The 17630-nt window shown below is 48.2% G+C and overlaps 4 protein-coding genes across 4 annotated transcripts; 2 read left to right on the plus strand and 2 right to left on the minus strand.

The window, feature by feature from the left end:
- Window positions 1–1092: 1092 nt before the first annotated feature.
- TRUGW13939_11095 (uncharacterized protein) lies at window positions 1093–4843 on the minus strand (the record flags this gene model as incomplete). The annotated part of the gene is made up of 12 exons (XM_035494204.1): window positions 1093–1179; window positions 1233–2447; window positions 2495–2644; window positions 2696–3744; window positions 3794–3978; window positions 4033–4090; window positions 4137–4217; window positions 4274–4431; window positions 4496–4571; window positions 4636–4653; window positions 4725–4771; window positions 4836–4843. The coding sequence occupies 12 exons, from the start codon at window positions 4841–4843 to the stop codon at window positions 1093–1095; spliced, it is 3132 nt and encodes a 1043-aa protein (XP_035350097.1).
- Window positions 4844–5428: 585 nt separating this feature from the next.
- On the minus strand, window positions 5429–8269 carry TRUGW13939_11096 (uncharacterized protein; the record flags this gene model as incomplete). Its single annotated transcript, XM_035494205.1, has 1 exon — window positions 5429–8269. The coding sequence occupies one exon, from the start codon at window positions 8267–8269 to the stop codon at window positions 5429–5431; it is 2841 nt and encodes a 946-aa protein (XP_035350098.1).
- A 915-nt stretch (window positions 8270–9184) lies between these two features.
- TRUGW13939_11097 (uncharacterized protein) lies at window positions 9185–10845 on the plus strand (the record flags this gene model as incomplete). Its single annotated transcript, XM_035494206.1, has 4 exons — window positions 9185–9225; window positions 9280–9438; window positions 9495–9555; window positions 9607–10845. 4 exons carry the CDS (start codon window positions 9185–9187, stop codon window positions 10843–10845), a joined length of 1500 nt encoding a protein of 499 aa, XP_035350099.1.
- A 2483-nt stretch (window positions 10846–13328) lies between these two features.
- TRUGW13939_11098 (uncharacterized protein) lies at window positions 13329–14992 on the plus strand (the record flags this gene model as incomplete). Its single annotated transcript, XM_035494207.1, has 6 exons — window positions 13329–13625; window positions 13677–13763; window positions 13816–13879; window positions 13929–14194; window positions 14246–14517; window positions 14566–14992. The coding sequence occupies 6 exons, from the start codon at window positions 13329–13331 to the stop codon at window positions 14990–14992; spliced, it is 1413 nt and encodes a 470-aa protein (XP_035350100.1).
- Between the last annotated feature and the right edge of the window lie 2638 nt (window positions 14993–17630).

Raw genomic sequence — 17630 nt, forward strand, 5'->3', positions numbered from 1 at the left:
TTTCGACACACCCTCATGCTTCGTAATAATTAAATCTGCAAATGACTTCCACAGAAAAGGGACAGCCAGCTCAAATGCCACATAACCTTCCTTGCAGAATACAAGACGACCGCATCGCCATCAAAGTTCTAGACCATCCATCCATCCATCCATCAGACGAAACAGTTCGTTCGGTGTACCGGGAAAATATGGGATACTACCTTTTTTTTTTTTTTTCTCTCTCTAATTTCTGGTCTGCAGAAAGCAAGCAGATCGATGATCCCAAAACACATGCAAAGAAGAAAACAAAACCAGGATAAATCAACCGGTTCGTCCATGGCGAACAAAATAGTAACGTCAAGATAAACTTTCGTACTCCATATTTTCGACCCCGGCAATTCTTGTACTACTAAACTCTACGTCAGCACGTACGTAGATACGTAGTACATGAGCTCGCCGAGATTGAAATGTGAACTGAACTAGTACATTGGCAAAGCGTGCAGCTCATGCGGGCAAATCACAGTGCTAGTACTCCTGCAGAGGGGATCACGGCACTTGGTTCCCCGAAAAAAGCAAAAAAGAAAGAAAAAAAGAAAGAAAAGAACGCAAAGATTGAATTTGTTCTCCAGATTATATTGCAAATGCAAAGTGACGAATCTGGCAAGACTCCAATGTTTGGGACATGCACGAGACTACAGAGTCGGGAACCGGCTTCGCGGATTGCAGTTCCGCATGATTGTAGATGCAGATGCGTGGTACTACATATGTAGATAGGATGCACGGGTCTTGTTTGAGAAATATGTACACGTGTAGAATGTACTTCTGCCTGGGAGATTTGGACTCTATACGAGGATAATACGGATCGACCAGGTAGAATTGAAAGTAGTATCTGGATTGTGTGACCTTGTCGAGTTTGGTTACTGTCTCAGCAGTGCAGAGTACTAGCATCCAGTAGATTTGTTGCACTTGTAGATAAAAGTAAAAAGAGTGTATTATATCTGCAGTAAAAGATAGACACGGCTATGCTAAGTAGCACCAACAGCTAAAACAGTATACACACACACATACGCAAAAAAAAAGACCATCTGTACAAATGTCCCTGGGTAAACCCATCTACTCCTCCTGATACGAAATCTTGCGCATCTCGCCGAGCTTGGTGCGTGCTCTGGACAGCGCGTTTTCGAGTTGAAGGATTTCGACCTGACATAATTAGTAAAAAGAATAGGATATAGATGATGAGAAAAAGAACAAACCTGCTGCTCCATCTCCTGGACTTTGAACTCGTGCCCGCTCAGCTGCGAGTAGTCGACAGCGTCGCCCTCGTCCCTGTTCTTCTCTGCAATGATAGCCTGCACCTGGCGCACTAGACTCCTGCACGCCGCGCCGACGGCCTTGCTGGCATTCTCCAGGCGCTCTTGCGTCTTGCTCATAAATGTAGCCTTGACGCGCGATGCGGCCACTAGCTGGGCAGTGCTAGCGGCAACGTCGTTGCTGGCCACGATCAGCTGCTCTGGCGAGTTGCGTCCGGAAATCACCCCGTCGGCCGTCTCGATCAGGCGGTTTGTCGACGTTGCGACCGCTTTAGCCGCCGAGATAAGTCCCTCAGTCCAGCGGTTGTTCTTTTTGTAGAATGCCGTGCGCGACGCGCTGCCTCGGCCTTCGCGCACAATCTCCTGCTGCGATTCGGTCGCTGCTTTGATCAGCTCGGCGATAGCACCGGTGATTGCCAGGGCCGCCTCGAGGATAGTGTCGTTGACGCGCAATTCGTACGTCGAGTAGCCATCGCGTGGCTTGTTGCGCAACTTGGCTAGGCGCGCAACAGCAGCGTCGATTGCGTTGGCTGCCTTTTCGAGCTCCTGGTCAACAAGATCACCCAGGTCGCCCTTGGTGCTGAGCTTGCTGCCCTTGGGCGCAAAAGTATCGACCAGCTTGGAGAGACTCTGGAGATCGCGTTGCACCTCAAGGTTGTTGTTGATCACCACGTCTGTCTTTTGCAGCGCCTCCAGTCCCTCCAGACGGAACGACTGTAAGCCCCGGAAGAAGCGGATCGTTGCCTGTGCAGGTTTGCGCACTGCGCTGATCAGCTGGTCTGTGCTCTTGTCGTCAGTCGCAAAGCGAGTGAGACCCTTGGTGTTGCTCAGCACATCCGACACAGAGCCAGCAAAGATAGACACGGTGCGGATGATCTCGGCGTGAGAACTGTTGGGGCCGTCGGCAATGAAGTTGTTGAACGAGGTCGAGAATTCAGTCGCCGACGCCGACGCCTTTTCGATTTGCGACAGCACGTACGGAGGCGACGCATTCTGGTTACCAGCCTGGTTGGAAGACTCCAGCTCGTACAGAGCATCGTCGACACGCTGGACACCGCTTTGCAGGACCGAGTCGATGATGTCGTTGATTTTCGAGACAGTGCCATGAAGGACTTCGTCGATCTGCGAGTCGAGAGCATGATCCGCGTCTCCTTGGTTCTACACAAGTTAGAAAAGCCTTTTCAAAATAAATAAACGATACATACCAGCTTCAACTCCTCGAGTTCCATCAGAGCCTGTTCCATGCCCGATTTGTACACTTCGATTTCCTCATCCTTCTCACGCAGCGCAGTTTGATGATCCTCGCTAAGATCGCCGCGCGTCGACGAGAGCTCCTCGAGAGCACGGTTTTTGTTCTAAACAGTCAGTCAGGACCAATAAAAATAGACATAGAAGAATAAACATACCCGTAATGCTTCCTCCAGATCCGCCATTTCGCGGTTGTACTTGGACAACATGGAGGAAATCTCGCTACCCTTTTGTCTCTCGGCGTTCTCTGCACGCTCAATGGCAAGACGCAGCTCACGCTTGACTTTTTCCAGGTCATCCTTGTTGGTTCCAGTCAAGCGGTCGCGGTCGTGCAGCGCGCGGTCACGTTCTCGGATCATGTCGGCAAGCTCGAGGTTCTTGGTCTTCATCTCCCTGTCGAGCTTCTCGCGCTTGTCAATCGCTTCCTGGGCTGAAGCAGCTTTCAGCTTTAGGGCTTTGGTGGTCTGCAACAAGTCCAAATGCTCCTGTCGCAGCTGCGAGTACAGCTTGGCCAGAGCCTCGTATTTGGTACGCCATATGTTGACTTGTTCCTGCAGAGCCTTGATCTGGTCATCCTTCGAGCCGACCTGCAAGTTGAAGTTGCTGTTCAGGTTGTTCAGCTGCTCCTCGAGATCCTTCATGCGCTTGTCGTACTGCTGCAACAGAAGCTGGTCGCGCTCGTACTGCGCGCGCGCGTTGAGGTTCTCCTGCTCCAACTCGGCCATGCGTCCTTGCGTGTGCTGTGCGTATTGATCGCGGAGAAGCGCCTCTTGCGCGAGCCGTTGCTGCTCGGACTGTAGTCGCTGCTGTTCCTCAAAGTCGTGCTGCGCCTGTTGTTGGGCAAGCATTTGCTGGCGCTGTTGCTCTTCCCATTGCTGCTGTAGCCGTCGCTGCTCGTTCTCGAATTCCTCCTGCTGGCGTCGCTGTTCATTGTTCCAGAACTCATTCATGGGCTCTGGCTCCGCGGGTTTAGCCAGTGGTGTAGGTTCTCGCTCGACCGCCTCCTCCTTTGCCGGTCGCCTGGGCAGAGCTGGACGCTCGTCGTCTTCGGACAGCAGACTCGGGGGGTCTTGCGGCAGCTTTGGGATGGTGATTAAACTGGTGAGATAGCGTAGGTTCGAGCACTCGTAGTAGAAGCGAACAAGGCGGTAATGCTGCGCATTGTAGCGGCTGCGAAGTGGCTCGAGAGCCTCGTCGTCACCGGTTGCTAATTTGTCAACGACATTCATATTACTATGACTAAAAACAAGGCTTACTCGTGTGCATCGCCCGTAGCATGCTGGTGATGAACTTGTAGATTCCATAACTCTCTTGAACCAAAGGAACCAACGCGGATATCCGGCACTCGTTGTTCGTTCCGTGCTGAAAGTGCGAAAAGATCAGTTTCTGAAAGGTGTCGATCTGGTCCTGGAGGTTCATGAGATCGGAGATTGTTTCGTAGCTATTAATGTCAGTATTTCAGGTGAAAAGCCGGTTGAAACGGCCGGTGACTTACCCTTCATTCGGATCATTGATAGACTTCAAGCTGATATACTCCTCATACTCGAACAGACCTAAACAATCAGCAGCCATCACACAGCTTAGATGAACCCAACCCACCGTTAAACTCTGGATGATTCCGGTGAAAATGCAGCTTCGAGTCCAGAAACATCACATAGTCATGAATCAACGGTCCATATCCTAGTTTCCTTTAGTGACTTGTCATGTCAACATCCATTTCTAGACTGGCCAAATACCTCGCATCCCATCCGAGCCAACCCCTCTCGTCAAACTATCGATCCAATTGACATGGTTATGCGCTTCGCGGAGTGCGACGGGATGGCCCTCTTGCAGGACTTTGTGTATCGTGATGAGCGCTTTGAAGGTCTGCACCTCGTCTGCCAGGATGGGTTGTCTGTAGAGCAACAGAAATTACTTCGTATACATTAAAGAGGTAGTAAAGGTGAAGGGGAGCGTACACTTTCATACCAGCCCAAAAGGCGGTAGACGACTTGTGGTCCCAAGTATACACGATAGCACTGCGCACATGTTTCCCTGCACGAGATCAAGTCAGAACACTTTATCGAGACAACTTGGCAAAAGCTCGGTTAGATCGTACGTTTCGGTGCGGTTTCCTCTAAATGATCATCATCAGTTAGCACAAACAAACAAACTCTCAAAAATTCAAGATAAATAAGGCCAACGTACCGATACTAGTGGCTTTGCGGATGTTCACCGCGAGGTCGGCCTCGGTCCTGCTGGAATCATGAGTATATTGTTTAATGTTTGATTATGATTTTTGATGGTATATTCACACACCTGCTCATCCTGACCAGCTGTCTCGAATGCCGTTAGGAAAGTCAAGTCGGAGTCGGCGGGGTGAAAGCTTGGGGGACAACAGGAGTCGTGCGCCGCCTGGCCGGGGGAGATATTCGTCAGGATACAGAAAAGAAAGTGAAATCAATGATTGCAGTGCTCAAAGACAGCAGCAATTGCAAAACCAAGAGCAAGACTCAGGGCAGCGGGGATTGATGGGTTGGTGAGTTGGAGGTGAACGGGGAAGCCTCGTGCGCATCGGGGCAGCTGCAGGTCTTGGCGCTCTCCAACCGCCTCCGCCCGGCGACGCGTGTAACTAACCAGAATTGTTCTGCCTGGTGGTTACATCACTATACACTATTATAACTATGCTGTAGCCTGTTGATTCAATTGATTTAATTGGAGATAGCATGATTGTACAGTTGTGGAAACTGCAGAGATATACACAGCTATTAGTGTAAAAAAAAAAGATAAAAAGATAAAACGCCACTGCAGATAACCTGATCTGCTTTAATCCTCTCAACAAAATCCAACAAAAAAGTATCAACGCCAGGGGTGCTATGTCAGTAAAAACTACAATGTAAAATGTTGTAAATCTAGCCTTCCTGAGGCTGAACAGAGAGTTTAGAGTCAGTGCCAGTTGCGTCGTGATCACCAGTCGAAAGCGAAGAGGTCGAATGCGAGTGCAGCGAGTTGCCTGCGTCTGGCGAAACGTCGGTGATCTGCTCAAAGCCCGAGTCCGAGTAGCCGCCATCATCGCTCGGTGGTGGTGGTGGTTGTTGTTGTTGAGACTGGAGCTGCGAGTCTAGGGTGTTTTGTTGAAATTCTTCAAAATTCGGAGGCGCCACAGTAGGGCTGTTAGGTTCCGAGTCGGCAGGGGCTTCAACGACGAGTACCTCATCGGTGAAGATGACGTTGGTCTCGCGGAGAGGAGCACTTTTCCTCTTGGGTAACGGCGGTGGTGGCACTGGTCGCTTCTCTTCTTGCAGAAATTCAGGCAGTGGAGGCGCCGGCTTGCGGCGTGGGACTGAAACACTTCCAGACTTGGACTTGAAAGGATTCCGCTCTGGTGGTGGAAGAGGGATGCCCGGGGGAGGCAGAGGACGACCGCGTCCGATCGGATGCTCTGGAGTTCCTGGTTTTGGCCGTGACTCGTCTGGTTTCCCTTGCTCTCCTTTGTTCAATACGTTCCATCCCCATTTCTTCGCTGCAGCTGCCGTCGCGGTGCCGAGGGCTGCAATGGTAGTTCGTTTTTCTGCGGATAGAGACTGCGTAAACGACCTCGAAACACCGTCAAAGGTTCCTTTACGCTTTTTCTCCTCCGTTGTGGTTGTTGTGGTCGTTGAATTTAGAGATACATTGCTAGAAATAGCATCGGAATGAGACGAGTACGGCCGCCGCGATCCTTCGTTCTCCTTCACGTCAAGAGGCTCGGCAAAGACGTCCTCGCCATGGTAGAGAGTCGCATTCTGAAAAGAGGTTTCCTTTTGTGGTGATCCGTACGGCGTGCTTGAAACTGAGTTGGACTGCGAACGCGTCTTGATCTCGATTATCGAGCTGGCTGCGTCTCGTTTTGCTTTATCTCGTCTACTACTGCTTTTCGGGGGTTCGCTATCTACTCGATCAACTTTGCCGTGATCGAGCGTGACGACAGGATCAACAACATTCGAAAATGTGCGCGCGCGGATGGCCTCTGGTGGCGACGAGCTCATGCGTTTGTCGATAGACGAAGAAGCAGCGCTTTCCTCAATCAGTGTGTCCGATGCGTTTGACTTGGAGCTCTTGCGCGACTTGAGGCTTGGAGGGCCCGGTTTGAAAAAATCAGGCGTGCTCCAATTGCGGTCATCTTTGCCTTTCAAAGCCTCGATGGGGATAGAATCGACAGAACCCTCGGATTCGTTCTGCCCCTCGGTCTCGTCAGGTATTACAACTTTGTCCATCGTCCTGGGGATTTCCCGTTGCCAGACACCGCCACGGAACGGCAGGGAGATTGTATCCAGGAACGGGATATCGTCCCAGTGAGGGAGCACCAGCGATTCCTCGACGACTTCGCGAATTCTGCTCTCAATGGCCCGGAGAATGAAAGTATACGTGATTTGGCGGGCGCTGACAATCGGCTCAATGGACATGGTCATGTCAGGGTTGCTTGCGAAGCAGAACCAGATTCGGTTGCTCGGGGGTGGTTTGAAACGGAACAGCATATGCCCTGTCAATTTCTTAAGAACAACAGCTAATGCAAGGTCGACTTCCCGGGCCTTGAAGCGCGGGCCCAGATCTATGCGAGCAGTGGCTGAAATCTCGATGCGAAAGTTGCCACTATAATTCACATTGGCCTCCACCGTACAGTCTCCGTCCACGGTCAGGTCCTTCAGCCTCGGGTTTGTGATGAAAGGCGCACCCTGGCCCATGTCGATTTTCTGCAGGGAGATTCGCGAGATGAAATTCGGCTTGGGGACTCGCGAGATCTTCTTGGTGATCTTCTTCCGGATAAACTCGTGCATCTCTGGGGTTTTGTACATTGCTAGAAACAGCCTTCCCACCATGGCATTGAACCAACGCGTCTGCAAATGTTCTTCGGACGAGTGCAAGTCCTGCACCAGCTTAACAATGTCTTTGACCTCGTACAGCTGCGGCGAGGGCGGCGAATTGGGTGAATCGGGAATCTTCTCCTGGTTTTGCAACAAGGCGTGATAAAAGTCTTCCTTGGCGGACTGGGTTTCGGAGAACAGGTAGAATGGTGGCGTCAGGCCTCGTAGATCGGCAATGGAATCTTCTTTCCGCATCAAACATATTGCGTTTCGCTTGACATAGAGCTCTCCTTCTAAGATGTCCTCGCCGCCGCCGTAGATGCTAACGTTATGATGTGCCAACGATATCACATGACGGACTTCGATCTGCTGCTCGTCGTCGTAGAGCATCAAATGGCCGTGCCTCAACACAATATAAAAGACATTCCGAGCCTTCTTAAATGACCACGTATTGTTATTGTTGTTGTTATTTGCGGGCTCAATGGTCGGCGGCTGCTTCCTATCGAAGATACTGCGGTACATGCTCTTGTACACGCTGGGACTCTCAGGGCCGACCACATCGCCAGCCGGGGTCGTCCTCTCCGGCGGCTTCCCATTGACGCCTCCAGGCACATACTCTCGACACACAGCAAAATAGCCCGCGGCCACGTCGGACTCGTGGGTGCGCTGGAACTTCTCGGCGAGCACGTCGGTGCCGCTCTTTAGACTGTACTGGTCATCATCGGGACGCTGCAGGATGGCGGCGGCAGTGCGGCGAAAGGTATCGGGCGTTGAAACGACAGAGTCTGGCCTTTTTGTCGGCGGTTGAAGTGTGAGGTATGCGTGGAGGACGAGCAGGGCGACGACGAGAGGAATGAAGGTGAGTCCGCCGAGGACATAGATGACAACGTAGCCCGTGAAGGACCCCATCGTTCATTCCTGGTCCAGCTCACAGGTTATGCGGTCGATCCATGAGAAGCCAAGCGAGGGAAAGGGCAGCAGGAACAGCAGAAACGACAGAAACAGAGGAGCCGAGAGCAGAAACAACAGTTGCAGACGGAGCAATAATGACAATGACGAGTCGCTGCGATAACCGCAAGCTGCCGATCCCCGCCAATTGCAACGTCCCCACCGCCCCCACACGCGTATCATACATCTATGTATACAAGAGATGGGACATTCTTCTCTGTAAACGGTTTATAATATCTGAGACTGCTATTATTTTGCTCAAATTCATTCCACTTGATCTTGTGTAGCATTAACGGGATAGTTACGTGTTTATGCATTCCTAGACAACGTCAAAATTACAAGTCCATCCTGATCAAATTTTAACATTCTCTCGCCCTCTACTTTGCTTGACTTTCAACTAGTATTTTATGTCACTTCACATCAGTGATACATACGTAACCTAGTCCTTTGCATGGATGGTCTCTAGACAAATACTCTATATATAGCTACTATTCTATCTAGCTTCCAAGTTCTTGTACATATTCCTTGAATAAAATATTTCCAGGTCAGCACTCTAACTTCTAGCTTAAAAACACTACACTTATTAGAAAATATTGTGCACATATCCCTTAGTTGTTGAGTACGTATATTGTCAAAGTGACAAAGTCAATGAAAACACGCTAGTCTCGGTGCAGACTAGCGCGGGGATTCCCCAGATAAGCGGCCGACAAAGCAAGCTCCAGCTTCACTCCGCTCCATCTTGTTTGTTTGCCTTTTACTTTCCCGCTCATCCACACAGCCTACACAGTGCAGTCGATACCCAAGTTACCGGATAACTCGAAACTCATACTGCCAGAAACAGCCCGCATCGTCTGGCCTCGTCGAGGCAGCTTCATCATGTCTGACGACGATGATTTCATGCAAGACTCTGGCGAGGAGTAAGCAGCCTGGCGCGCCGAACGGATGGGCACAACGACTAACAAAAAACCCAGGTATGACTTTGAATACGAGGGCTCCGACGACGACGAGTCCGGCGATATCGGAATCGAAAACAAATACTACAACGCCAAACAGATCAAGGTCGACAACCCGCAAGAGGCCATCGATGAGTTTTTAGGAGTTCCTGCGCTGGAACAAGACAAAGGGGACTGGTGGGCATCATATCGAACTTTTCTGTATTTGTGTACATTCTTATGGTCTGTGGCAGGGGTTTCAAAGGTTTGAAGCAGGCAATAAAGCTCGAATTCAAGCTGGGGCGATACAACGATGTATATGCTGCTCCCTTCCGATAAAGTCTTTAGGTGCACTAACAGTTATAGGCTATTGGACATTACCGAGAACTCCTGACCTACGTCAAATCGGCCGTGACCCGAAACTACTCGGAAAAGTCGATCAATAACATGCTCGACTACATTGAAAAGGGCACCGACGACGAAGAGGCATATCAATGTATGGAAGAGTTCTACCGACTGACACTCACATCGTTTCAGAGCACGAACAACGAGCGGTTATGGTTGAAGACAAATATTAAGCTGGCAAGGCTATGGCTGGATCGGAAAGAGTTTGCCCAGCTGACCAAGAAGCTACGAGAACTACACCGGGCATGCGAGCGAGAGGATGGCTCGGATGACCCCAGCAAAGGGACGTACTCTCTGGAAGTGTACGCGTTGGAAATCCAGATGTATGCCGAGACCAAGAACAACAAACGGCTCAAAGCGCTGTATGAGCGGGCTTTACGAGTGCGATCGGCGGTGCCACATCCCAAGATCATGGGTATCATCCGCGAGTGCGGCGGCAAAATGCACATGAGCGAGGAGAATTGGGAGCAGGCACAGAGCGACTTTTTCGAGTCGTTTCGCAACTACGACGAGGCGGGCTCGATCCAGCGGATCCAGGTGCTCAAGTATCTGGTGCTGACGACGATGCTGATGAAGTCGGACATCAACCCGTTCGACTCTCAAGAGACCAAGCCGTACAAGAACGACCCGCGGATATCGGCCATGACGGACCTGGTGGACGCGTACCAGCGCGACGACGTGCACGCCTATGAGGATATTTTGCGGAAGAACCAGGACGTGCTGGCGGATCCGTTCATCGCAGAGAACATTGACGAAGTGAGCCGCAACATGCGCACCAAGGCGATCCTCAAGCTCATTGCGCCGTACACGCGGTTCACGCTGAGTTTTATCTCGAAGCAGATCAAGATCTCGGTGTCGGAAGTGCAGGAGATTCTCGGGTTTCTGATCATGGACAAGAAGCTAAAGGCCAAGATCGACCAGGAGAACGGCACGGTCACGGTGGAGAGCGCCAGTGACCTGGACCGGCTGCAGGCGGTCCACGAATGGTCCACGGCGCTGCAGTCGCTCTGGCGCACGGCGCTGAACGACGGCGAAGGCTTCAAGGTGGACGATGCAGCGCTGGCGCATATGGGCGCAACGGCGTCGGCCTATCAGGGAAGCTTTGCAGAGGAAGCACGATTAACAGGGCTCGGCAAGGGCCGAGGGTGGAAGGGCAAGGCTGGTTTGGGTCGAGGGGGCCATTCATTTATTATTGATTAGTGGCGATGTATTCCGGTATTGTGATGCATCACATTTTGCAGTTCCAGTGGAATAGACTGCATAGATAGATAGACGCTTACTAGTAAGCCATGTGCCTCGGCGTGATTGGTGATTTTTTTTTTCTGGTAATAATTTCCCCTCGATGCTGCATGCTGCATGCTGCAGTGCTTGTCTCGTACATGTAAACACCGCCGCCTATCGCAGGCAGTGGAACACTCGCAGCGGCAGTTCCTGGTAGAAAGCAGCCAGTCGGAGTTTTTCAGCAACTCCGTCAGTATTTTTGCTATCACTGTTAGTATTATCATTGTCTACAGAGATGGAACTAATATAGCAATGAAACGCAACGAAAAGAACAACAGGATTTTTTTCCCCACTGCCAGCGAGACTAGGCGCGGCCCGCTGTTAGAGCTGTTAGTTAGCTAGTGCCCCACTGTGTACAGTACGTAGTCGTCCTACGTAGTACTACTCTGCAAGAAAATTGGGTTTTTATTCTGTTCTATTTTTTTGGTCTTTTTTTGGATGTGTTGTTGGGCAAGTTTGTCAGAGCTGGCCCCGTTTAACATTGGCCAGTGTGGGTGGCCCGGGAAACTTGTCCGGATGGACGTTTATTCTCTTGGTCGACATCCACATCAATGATGATACAGATTCTAACTCGATAATAACGACATGGATCACACCCCTATTGCAGGTCGCGCGCTATTCCCTTCTGGACTGAGGATCATCGGCAGTCTGGGCCGATCTTTTTTCTTTTCTTTTCTTTTCTTTTTCAACTCTGTACAGGGTTTGCACGGAGTAAATACGAGGACATGTATAGCCAGCCCAGATCGACATACACGAGCTCCATGTCGGTCAGCACAACAATGCCATTGTAGTTAACTATCGATATAGTATACATGTGCATGGCATGGATCCCCTGCGTCTCCTGATTGGCCCCATTATATCTGCCCGCGTTCCGATGACATGACATTTTGATCCTTGTCTGTACGTCTATATAATGGTCTCAACCTGCTCGTGATTGCCAAGAAAGTATATTACCCTCTGTGTTGCACTGTTTTACCACGTACTTTTGGTTTTGTGTACTGGCGTACTTCTATCTATAAATGTTATTTATTACCCTGATTACTCATTTCAATCGCATGATTCATTCAATCTCTGGGCACGCGATTTGACCTCGTCGAGCCGTGCGCTCACCAGCCACTAGGACGGCCCAGTCGGAATCGCGACATTCCGATTAGAATATCGGCTGACATTGCAATAGAAGTGTTCGAAATAAAGAAAACGTAGAATAACAAAACGATAACAAAGTCCTGCCCCGGAGAAATGGCCGCGAGAAACATAAAATACGGCGTTGTGTAAATGTAATACGCGTACCGCCGATCCGCTGCAGGCCGGTCACGGACGCTCTTAGCTGGCTTCCCCGCTTCCTGTCTTCTCTCTTTCTCCTCTCTCTCTCTCTCTCTCTCTCTCTCTATCTCTCTCTATCTTTTCTTCCTCTAAACTATTTCGGTTGCGACCTCGCTCTGTCTGTCGTGTTGTCATCGTTGATCCCAGTCCGCTTGGTCCCAGTCCAGCCAGCCCAAACCTTCAACGCCTCCCCACCGCGCGCCCCTGTCCTATCTATCTATCCTGGCTGGCTGATACCCCGAATCCGCCATACACCTGTCCGCAGCCTGAGGGGGGGAGGAATTGATTATTGCGAGGGAAAAAAATAATACCGGAGCTGCTGGCATTGGGCACAGCACAGACTTGGTCTTCGTCCATTCGCTTGGATTCATTTCACGGACTGCGTAAGTTTGCTATTGTTTATTCTAGCTTCTCAACGTCACCCCCGCACTCGTTCTCCCTATCTGTTGTCCGCCCCTCTCCCAAAAAACCACGAACAACCGGCTTTTGCGAAACCCCAAAAAACCCCCCCTGGTCTAGTTGGTTCTTTTATTTTTGAGTTCTATTCGCTATTCCCCCCCCCCTTTTTTTCTTCTTCTTTCTGTTGTTATTGTTGTTATTGTATTCCACCGACCCCGCTCGTCTGCGCTCGTCTGTCCCGGGTCAAAATCGTGCACTAGTTTGTTGTTGCTGGCCGGTGGATAATTGCCAACACTCATCCTGTCACTCGCCAATCCTTGCTGGGACTATGGTGAATCTAGCACTAGTGTGCATCTTTCCCATTTGCTCGTGGGCTTAGTATCCCTGATATTCCTGCCCACGACTGCAACTCCACGTGAAGTCAATATACCACTGCTCTTACCCTGCATTATTCAATGTTGCATGGAGCCTTGGTGTTTCAAATACGCCCAATCGGTCCAGGCGCCCGGTGCCACCAGAGCAGCCTGCATCGGCTGCTTTTTTTTTTTCTTTTCTTTTTCGTCTGGCTTGTTTAGTCCTTCCCCACAGGCTCTCCCGGGGTTCTGGGATGATAAAAACCTTGATCATGCTTCTGTAACGTGTGTGTTCAATGTTCATGCCTGCTGTCCCCGTTTGCAACCATGCCGTCTGTAGCAACCCACCGACCCAGAGCCTCGGATCAGCAAAATGGTGATGCAATGCCCCTGTCTAACACTTTGATCAGTCCTCCTAGTCTGTACAGCAGTCCTTTCCTCCCGGGCTATTCGACCTTTGATGGAAACGACCATTCGGCCGAAACCGATTCCACCTACAGTTCTCCTTCATACGTCGACTTTGCCGTGAACCACGACCCCAGATTCCCCACAATGGAGCCGCTTTCGAGAGAAGAGCTGGAACGTTTCCAGAAGTTGTCCAATGAATACGAGCCCGAGCTACAGGTTGGCTAGTCTAGATCTTGCTATCCTGTTCGATGATTCTGACTATGCCAGGGACCTTTGGTCTCCGCCAAACAATCCAGTCAATCGATTGCGTCCGAGTACTCAAATGCAGATCCTACATATGTTGCCAAGACGAATGTATGTTTATGGTCAAGTTCTTCATTCAAAGCGTGTCTGACTCTCGGTCTAGGCTCTTGCGGTAACGCATCCTTTTACCCGCGTCATGAAAGGAGACGGAAATTGTGGATGGAGAGGTACGAGTTTGAGTTTCGGATGAAGAGCGGACGTACTAATTGATTATAGCGGTTGCCTTTGGGTATTTTGAGAACTTACTCAGTCTTCGCGACGCCGTCAAAGCCCAACAAGAACTCGCCCGCATCAAGTCAATGAGCCGATTACTCGACCAAGTCGGCCACCAGGAGTATCTATACGAGACCTTTGTGGACGCTACCGAGGAGGCTTTTAACCAGGTCATCGACTCGATAAACAAAGGTGTGCCGGATGAAGGGTTTTTGGTCAACATTTTCAATGACTTTAATGAGTCAATGTCGATCATCACCCACTTTAGGGTACATATATTTTTCTCTCTTGAGCTATTGTATGAGTACTGACGGATGCAGCTTCTTACTAGCTCCTGGATGAAACTCAATCACATTCGATACCAAGCCTTTCTTTCTACACCACTTGATCAATATTGCTCCACCCAAATCGAGCCTACCAAAACAGAGATTGACGAAGTTGGATTACAAGGTTTGGTGGACAGCGTGATTGAAGGATCGGGCTTTGCTGTGGAGATTTTGTATCTGGACCGAAGTCAGGGCGATGCGGTCACTCCGCATCTCCTGTCTCCGAACCGACAGACCGTGGCGACGATTAAACTTTTGTACCGCCCGTGAGTATGATTTCGTTTCATGGGAGACTCTCGACTGACATGTATTAGCGGCCACTATGATCTTTTGTACTCGGCAGAACCACCCACAATCCAAATGTCACCGATTGTGAATTATCAGTATGGAATGACGATGAACTATACCCCCTGGGACGGAGGCGCACTGTCTTTTGATATGAACCCACATCTAATGTCGATTCCGGGGTTAATGATGGACCCATCCCCCTACACACCTGCATCAAGTTCTATAATGCCGGCAACCTCTCAAGGCTTCATGCCGTCTACGCCGCAACACGAGTTTTATTCCCCCTCTCTCAGTCCCTCAGTGTCCACTACCGTGTCGTCTCCTACTACCTCCAACTTACCACTCAGCCCGATCCAAAGCAAGCCGGATGGCCCGCAGATCAGGCTCAACCCTCTTGTCATGAAACCCAATCTGAGCCACTCGCTTCCAGTAACCACCCCATTTAAGAAGTAAGTAAAAGTGTTTCTACCCAGACGTGCGTACGATTGTTGACATGTGTTTAGTTCTCCATACAACCAAGCCCACTTTCTCAACTCCGACTTTGAACCTATCCACTGGGAACCGAACGAAGGTCGGAAATAGGTTGCTCTCCAATGGGCGGATCGGAAAGAATCTAGATTCTACGCCATTGTAATTATGAAACGCTACGAACCGGTTTTTTTATTGTTTATGATGCATTTTTTTTTTTTGTTTTTTGTTTTTTTTACATGCATATCCTTGGTAACCAGCGGTTGAGCAGTATTCTTTCATGTCCTACGCATTTCTTAGATTGTCTAGCGCTGTTTCGAAACCGCAATTTTTTTTCTCTTTTGTTTCTGGCGGTGGTCTGTTGTTGTTCTGACAAAGAATCTGCTCTTTGTGGGGGGTAATTAAGTTGTGGCGGACTAAATTGAGATTGGGGAGAAGAGCTGGGCATAATGTTTAAGAACAGAATTGATGCCAGATTCGACATGAAAATTATATATATATCTAAATATATAAATTAACATCACAAAGCGAATATTGCTCCTACAACAACCAAAGATACAGGCCAGAGCTCGATAAAATCAGACAAGGACAAGAGACGCGATATTGCTAAGATATTTAAAACTTTTGAGAATTAAAAAACTATGAGTTTACATACAAAATCTCTTCACTAAATTTGAAGCTAATTTTTATGCAGTCTAGAGAGAGAGAGGCCATATACCTCAGGTACAGAAAAACAAAAACCATCAACACCATGCACCAATCCGAGCATATAAAAAGCTGTAGTAAAGCTCTTAAGATTCTCTAAGAAAAAAAAAGAAAAGCTCGAATATACATCAATCAAAACTTTAAATCAAGAAATTACTTTTGAAAATAAGCAGAGATAGATAAAGCTATAATTAAAGCAATTCTTATAAATAACTAGCCTTTCTTGTTATTCGAGTGTATTAGTATACACAACTATCTTCACCACATAACTCCTCTTTATATGCCTCCAGACCGACATACAATTAGCAAAAAAAGAAAAATCATACTTCATTATTGCTGTACTTTACATGGCTAAATCCTTAAAAAGCCATACTACTCATATTATCTTAATATCACGTTCAACAAGTCAACAAATATCAATGATAAACACACTTTTATAGTAACAATTACTACACCTACAAAATCATAATTTTATTCGCTTCAGAATATAAAAAATCAACAGCTAGATGCACCTACAATCACAAATAAGATCTATCTTCAGCTTCAAAGGCTTCAAAAAGAGCTCAAATTCGACAAAGATACATAGAAAAATATAAACTCAGTTTCTACTAATACGTGCAGTACAATGAGGGCGGTTCAGAATCAATTACCAGAAAACCCAGAGCTTCAGCATATTTTTACTATTCCTTGCAATTCTCATGGCTTATAGCTAATATTTAAGGATTTACTAGGTCCAAAATCACGATGGCCTATAATAAAATCAACATTCAAATCCGCGCTTCAAATCGTCTCGTTTTCCCACCAAAGCCCATATCAATACGCTAATTTGCAGGCGCTGCAAGAGAAACACGTCGGGAAAAAGAATGGCATTTATTGCGTCAGTTATAACGCGCTGTGGAACTCAATATAACCTCATAAATTCCGTATTACGATCTAAAAAGGCACTTATCGAATGGGCGACATCAATTATAGAGCAGGATATGGCATTATTTGTTGATGTCATTGGAACAATCCTACGGAAAGAATTTTGGGAGCTGCTTGAGGATTTATGTGATATATTTGAGCGCCTCCACGTCATGCAGAAAGCTTCAGAAGCAGTAAATGCTATTATCACGGACGTTTTTGAGCGTCGGATAAGGCTTCAAAAAAATAATACCTCAAAAAGCAATTAGCTCAAAGCTCTCTCCTGAGATAAATGATTATTTTACTGTGAATGGCTTCAAGCGCCGTGTGTGGATAGAGCACTGGCATGGTGCCTATAAATTTTTACTTGGAATAGCTTCATATCTTTGTCAAATCAGCGTTGCTTTTTACGTGTATAGGGGGTCCTTGGCTTTCCCGGTTTGTGCATAGTAAAAATTTTTTTAGCTCCATATAAAGTAGGTGGGGATTTGAAATTACGGAATGTAAATTTATCTATGCTAAAAGTATTAACTAGCTAATTGGCTAGTCTTACTGCCCTAACTATAAAGACATAGGAGATAAAGTAAAGGGCTATAAAGGTAGTAGTAAGAAGAAAGACAATTATTGAAATTGTAAGGATTGTCACTTATTTCCCTTCCATTTTGAGAGTGTTGATAGTTCCTGATCATAATCCAGCAAATCGAATTTATACTACGATGCATAGTGCCACAATGACGTTCTAATTTGCGAAGGGTAACGCAGGCAAGTTTGGGGCATTGCCTCCCCATATCTAACTTATAATGAATAACTAACAAATCAACCCTCAATAACACTATATAAGATGACAAGTCTATAATGCATGAATAGATCTGTTAGGTCGATATAGTGAGGCCTCGACGATAATGAACACAGTTGACTTCGTTGTTTCGACTGTGTTCAATGAGTATGATTGTGACTCAAAATCTCCATTAACTCTGGGGGCAGTGGAGTCACTAGTATAGGTTTGTCCTATTAT

The sequence above is a fragment of the Talaromyces rugulosus genome, chromosome VI (genome assembly GCF_013368755.1).
Source record: "Talaromyces rugulosus chromosome VI, complete sequence".
Classification (NCBI taxonomy): Eukaryota; Fungi; Ascomycota; class Eurotiomycetes; order Eurotiales; family Trichocomaceae; genus Talaromyces; species Talaromyces rugulosus.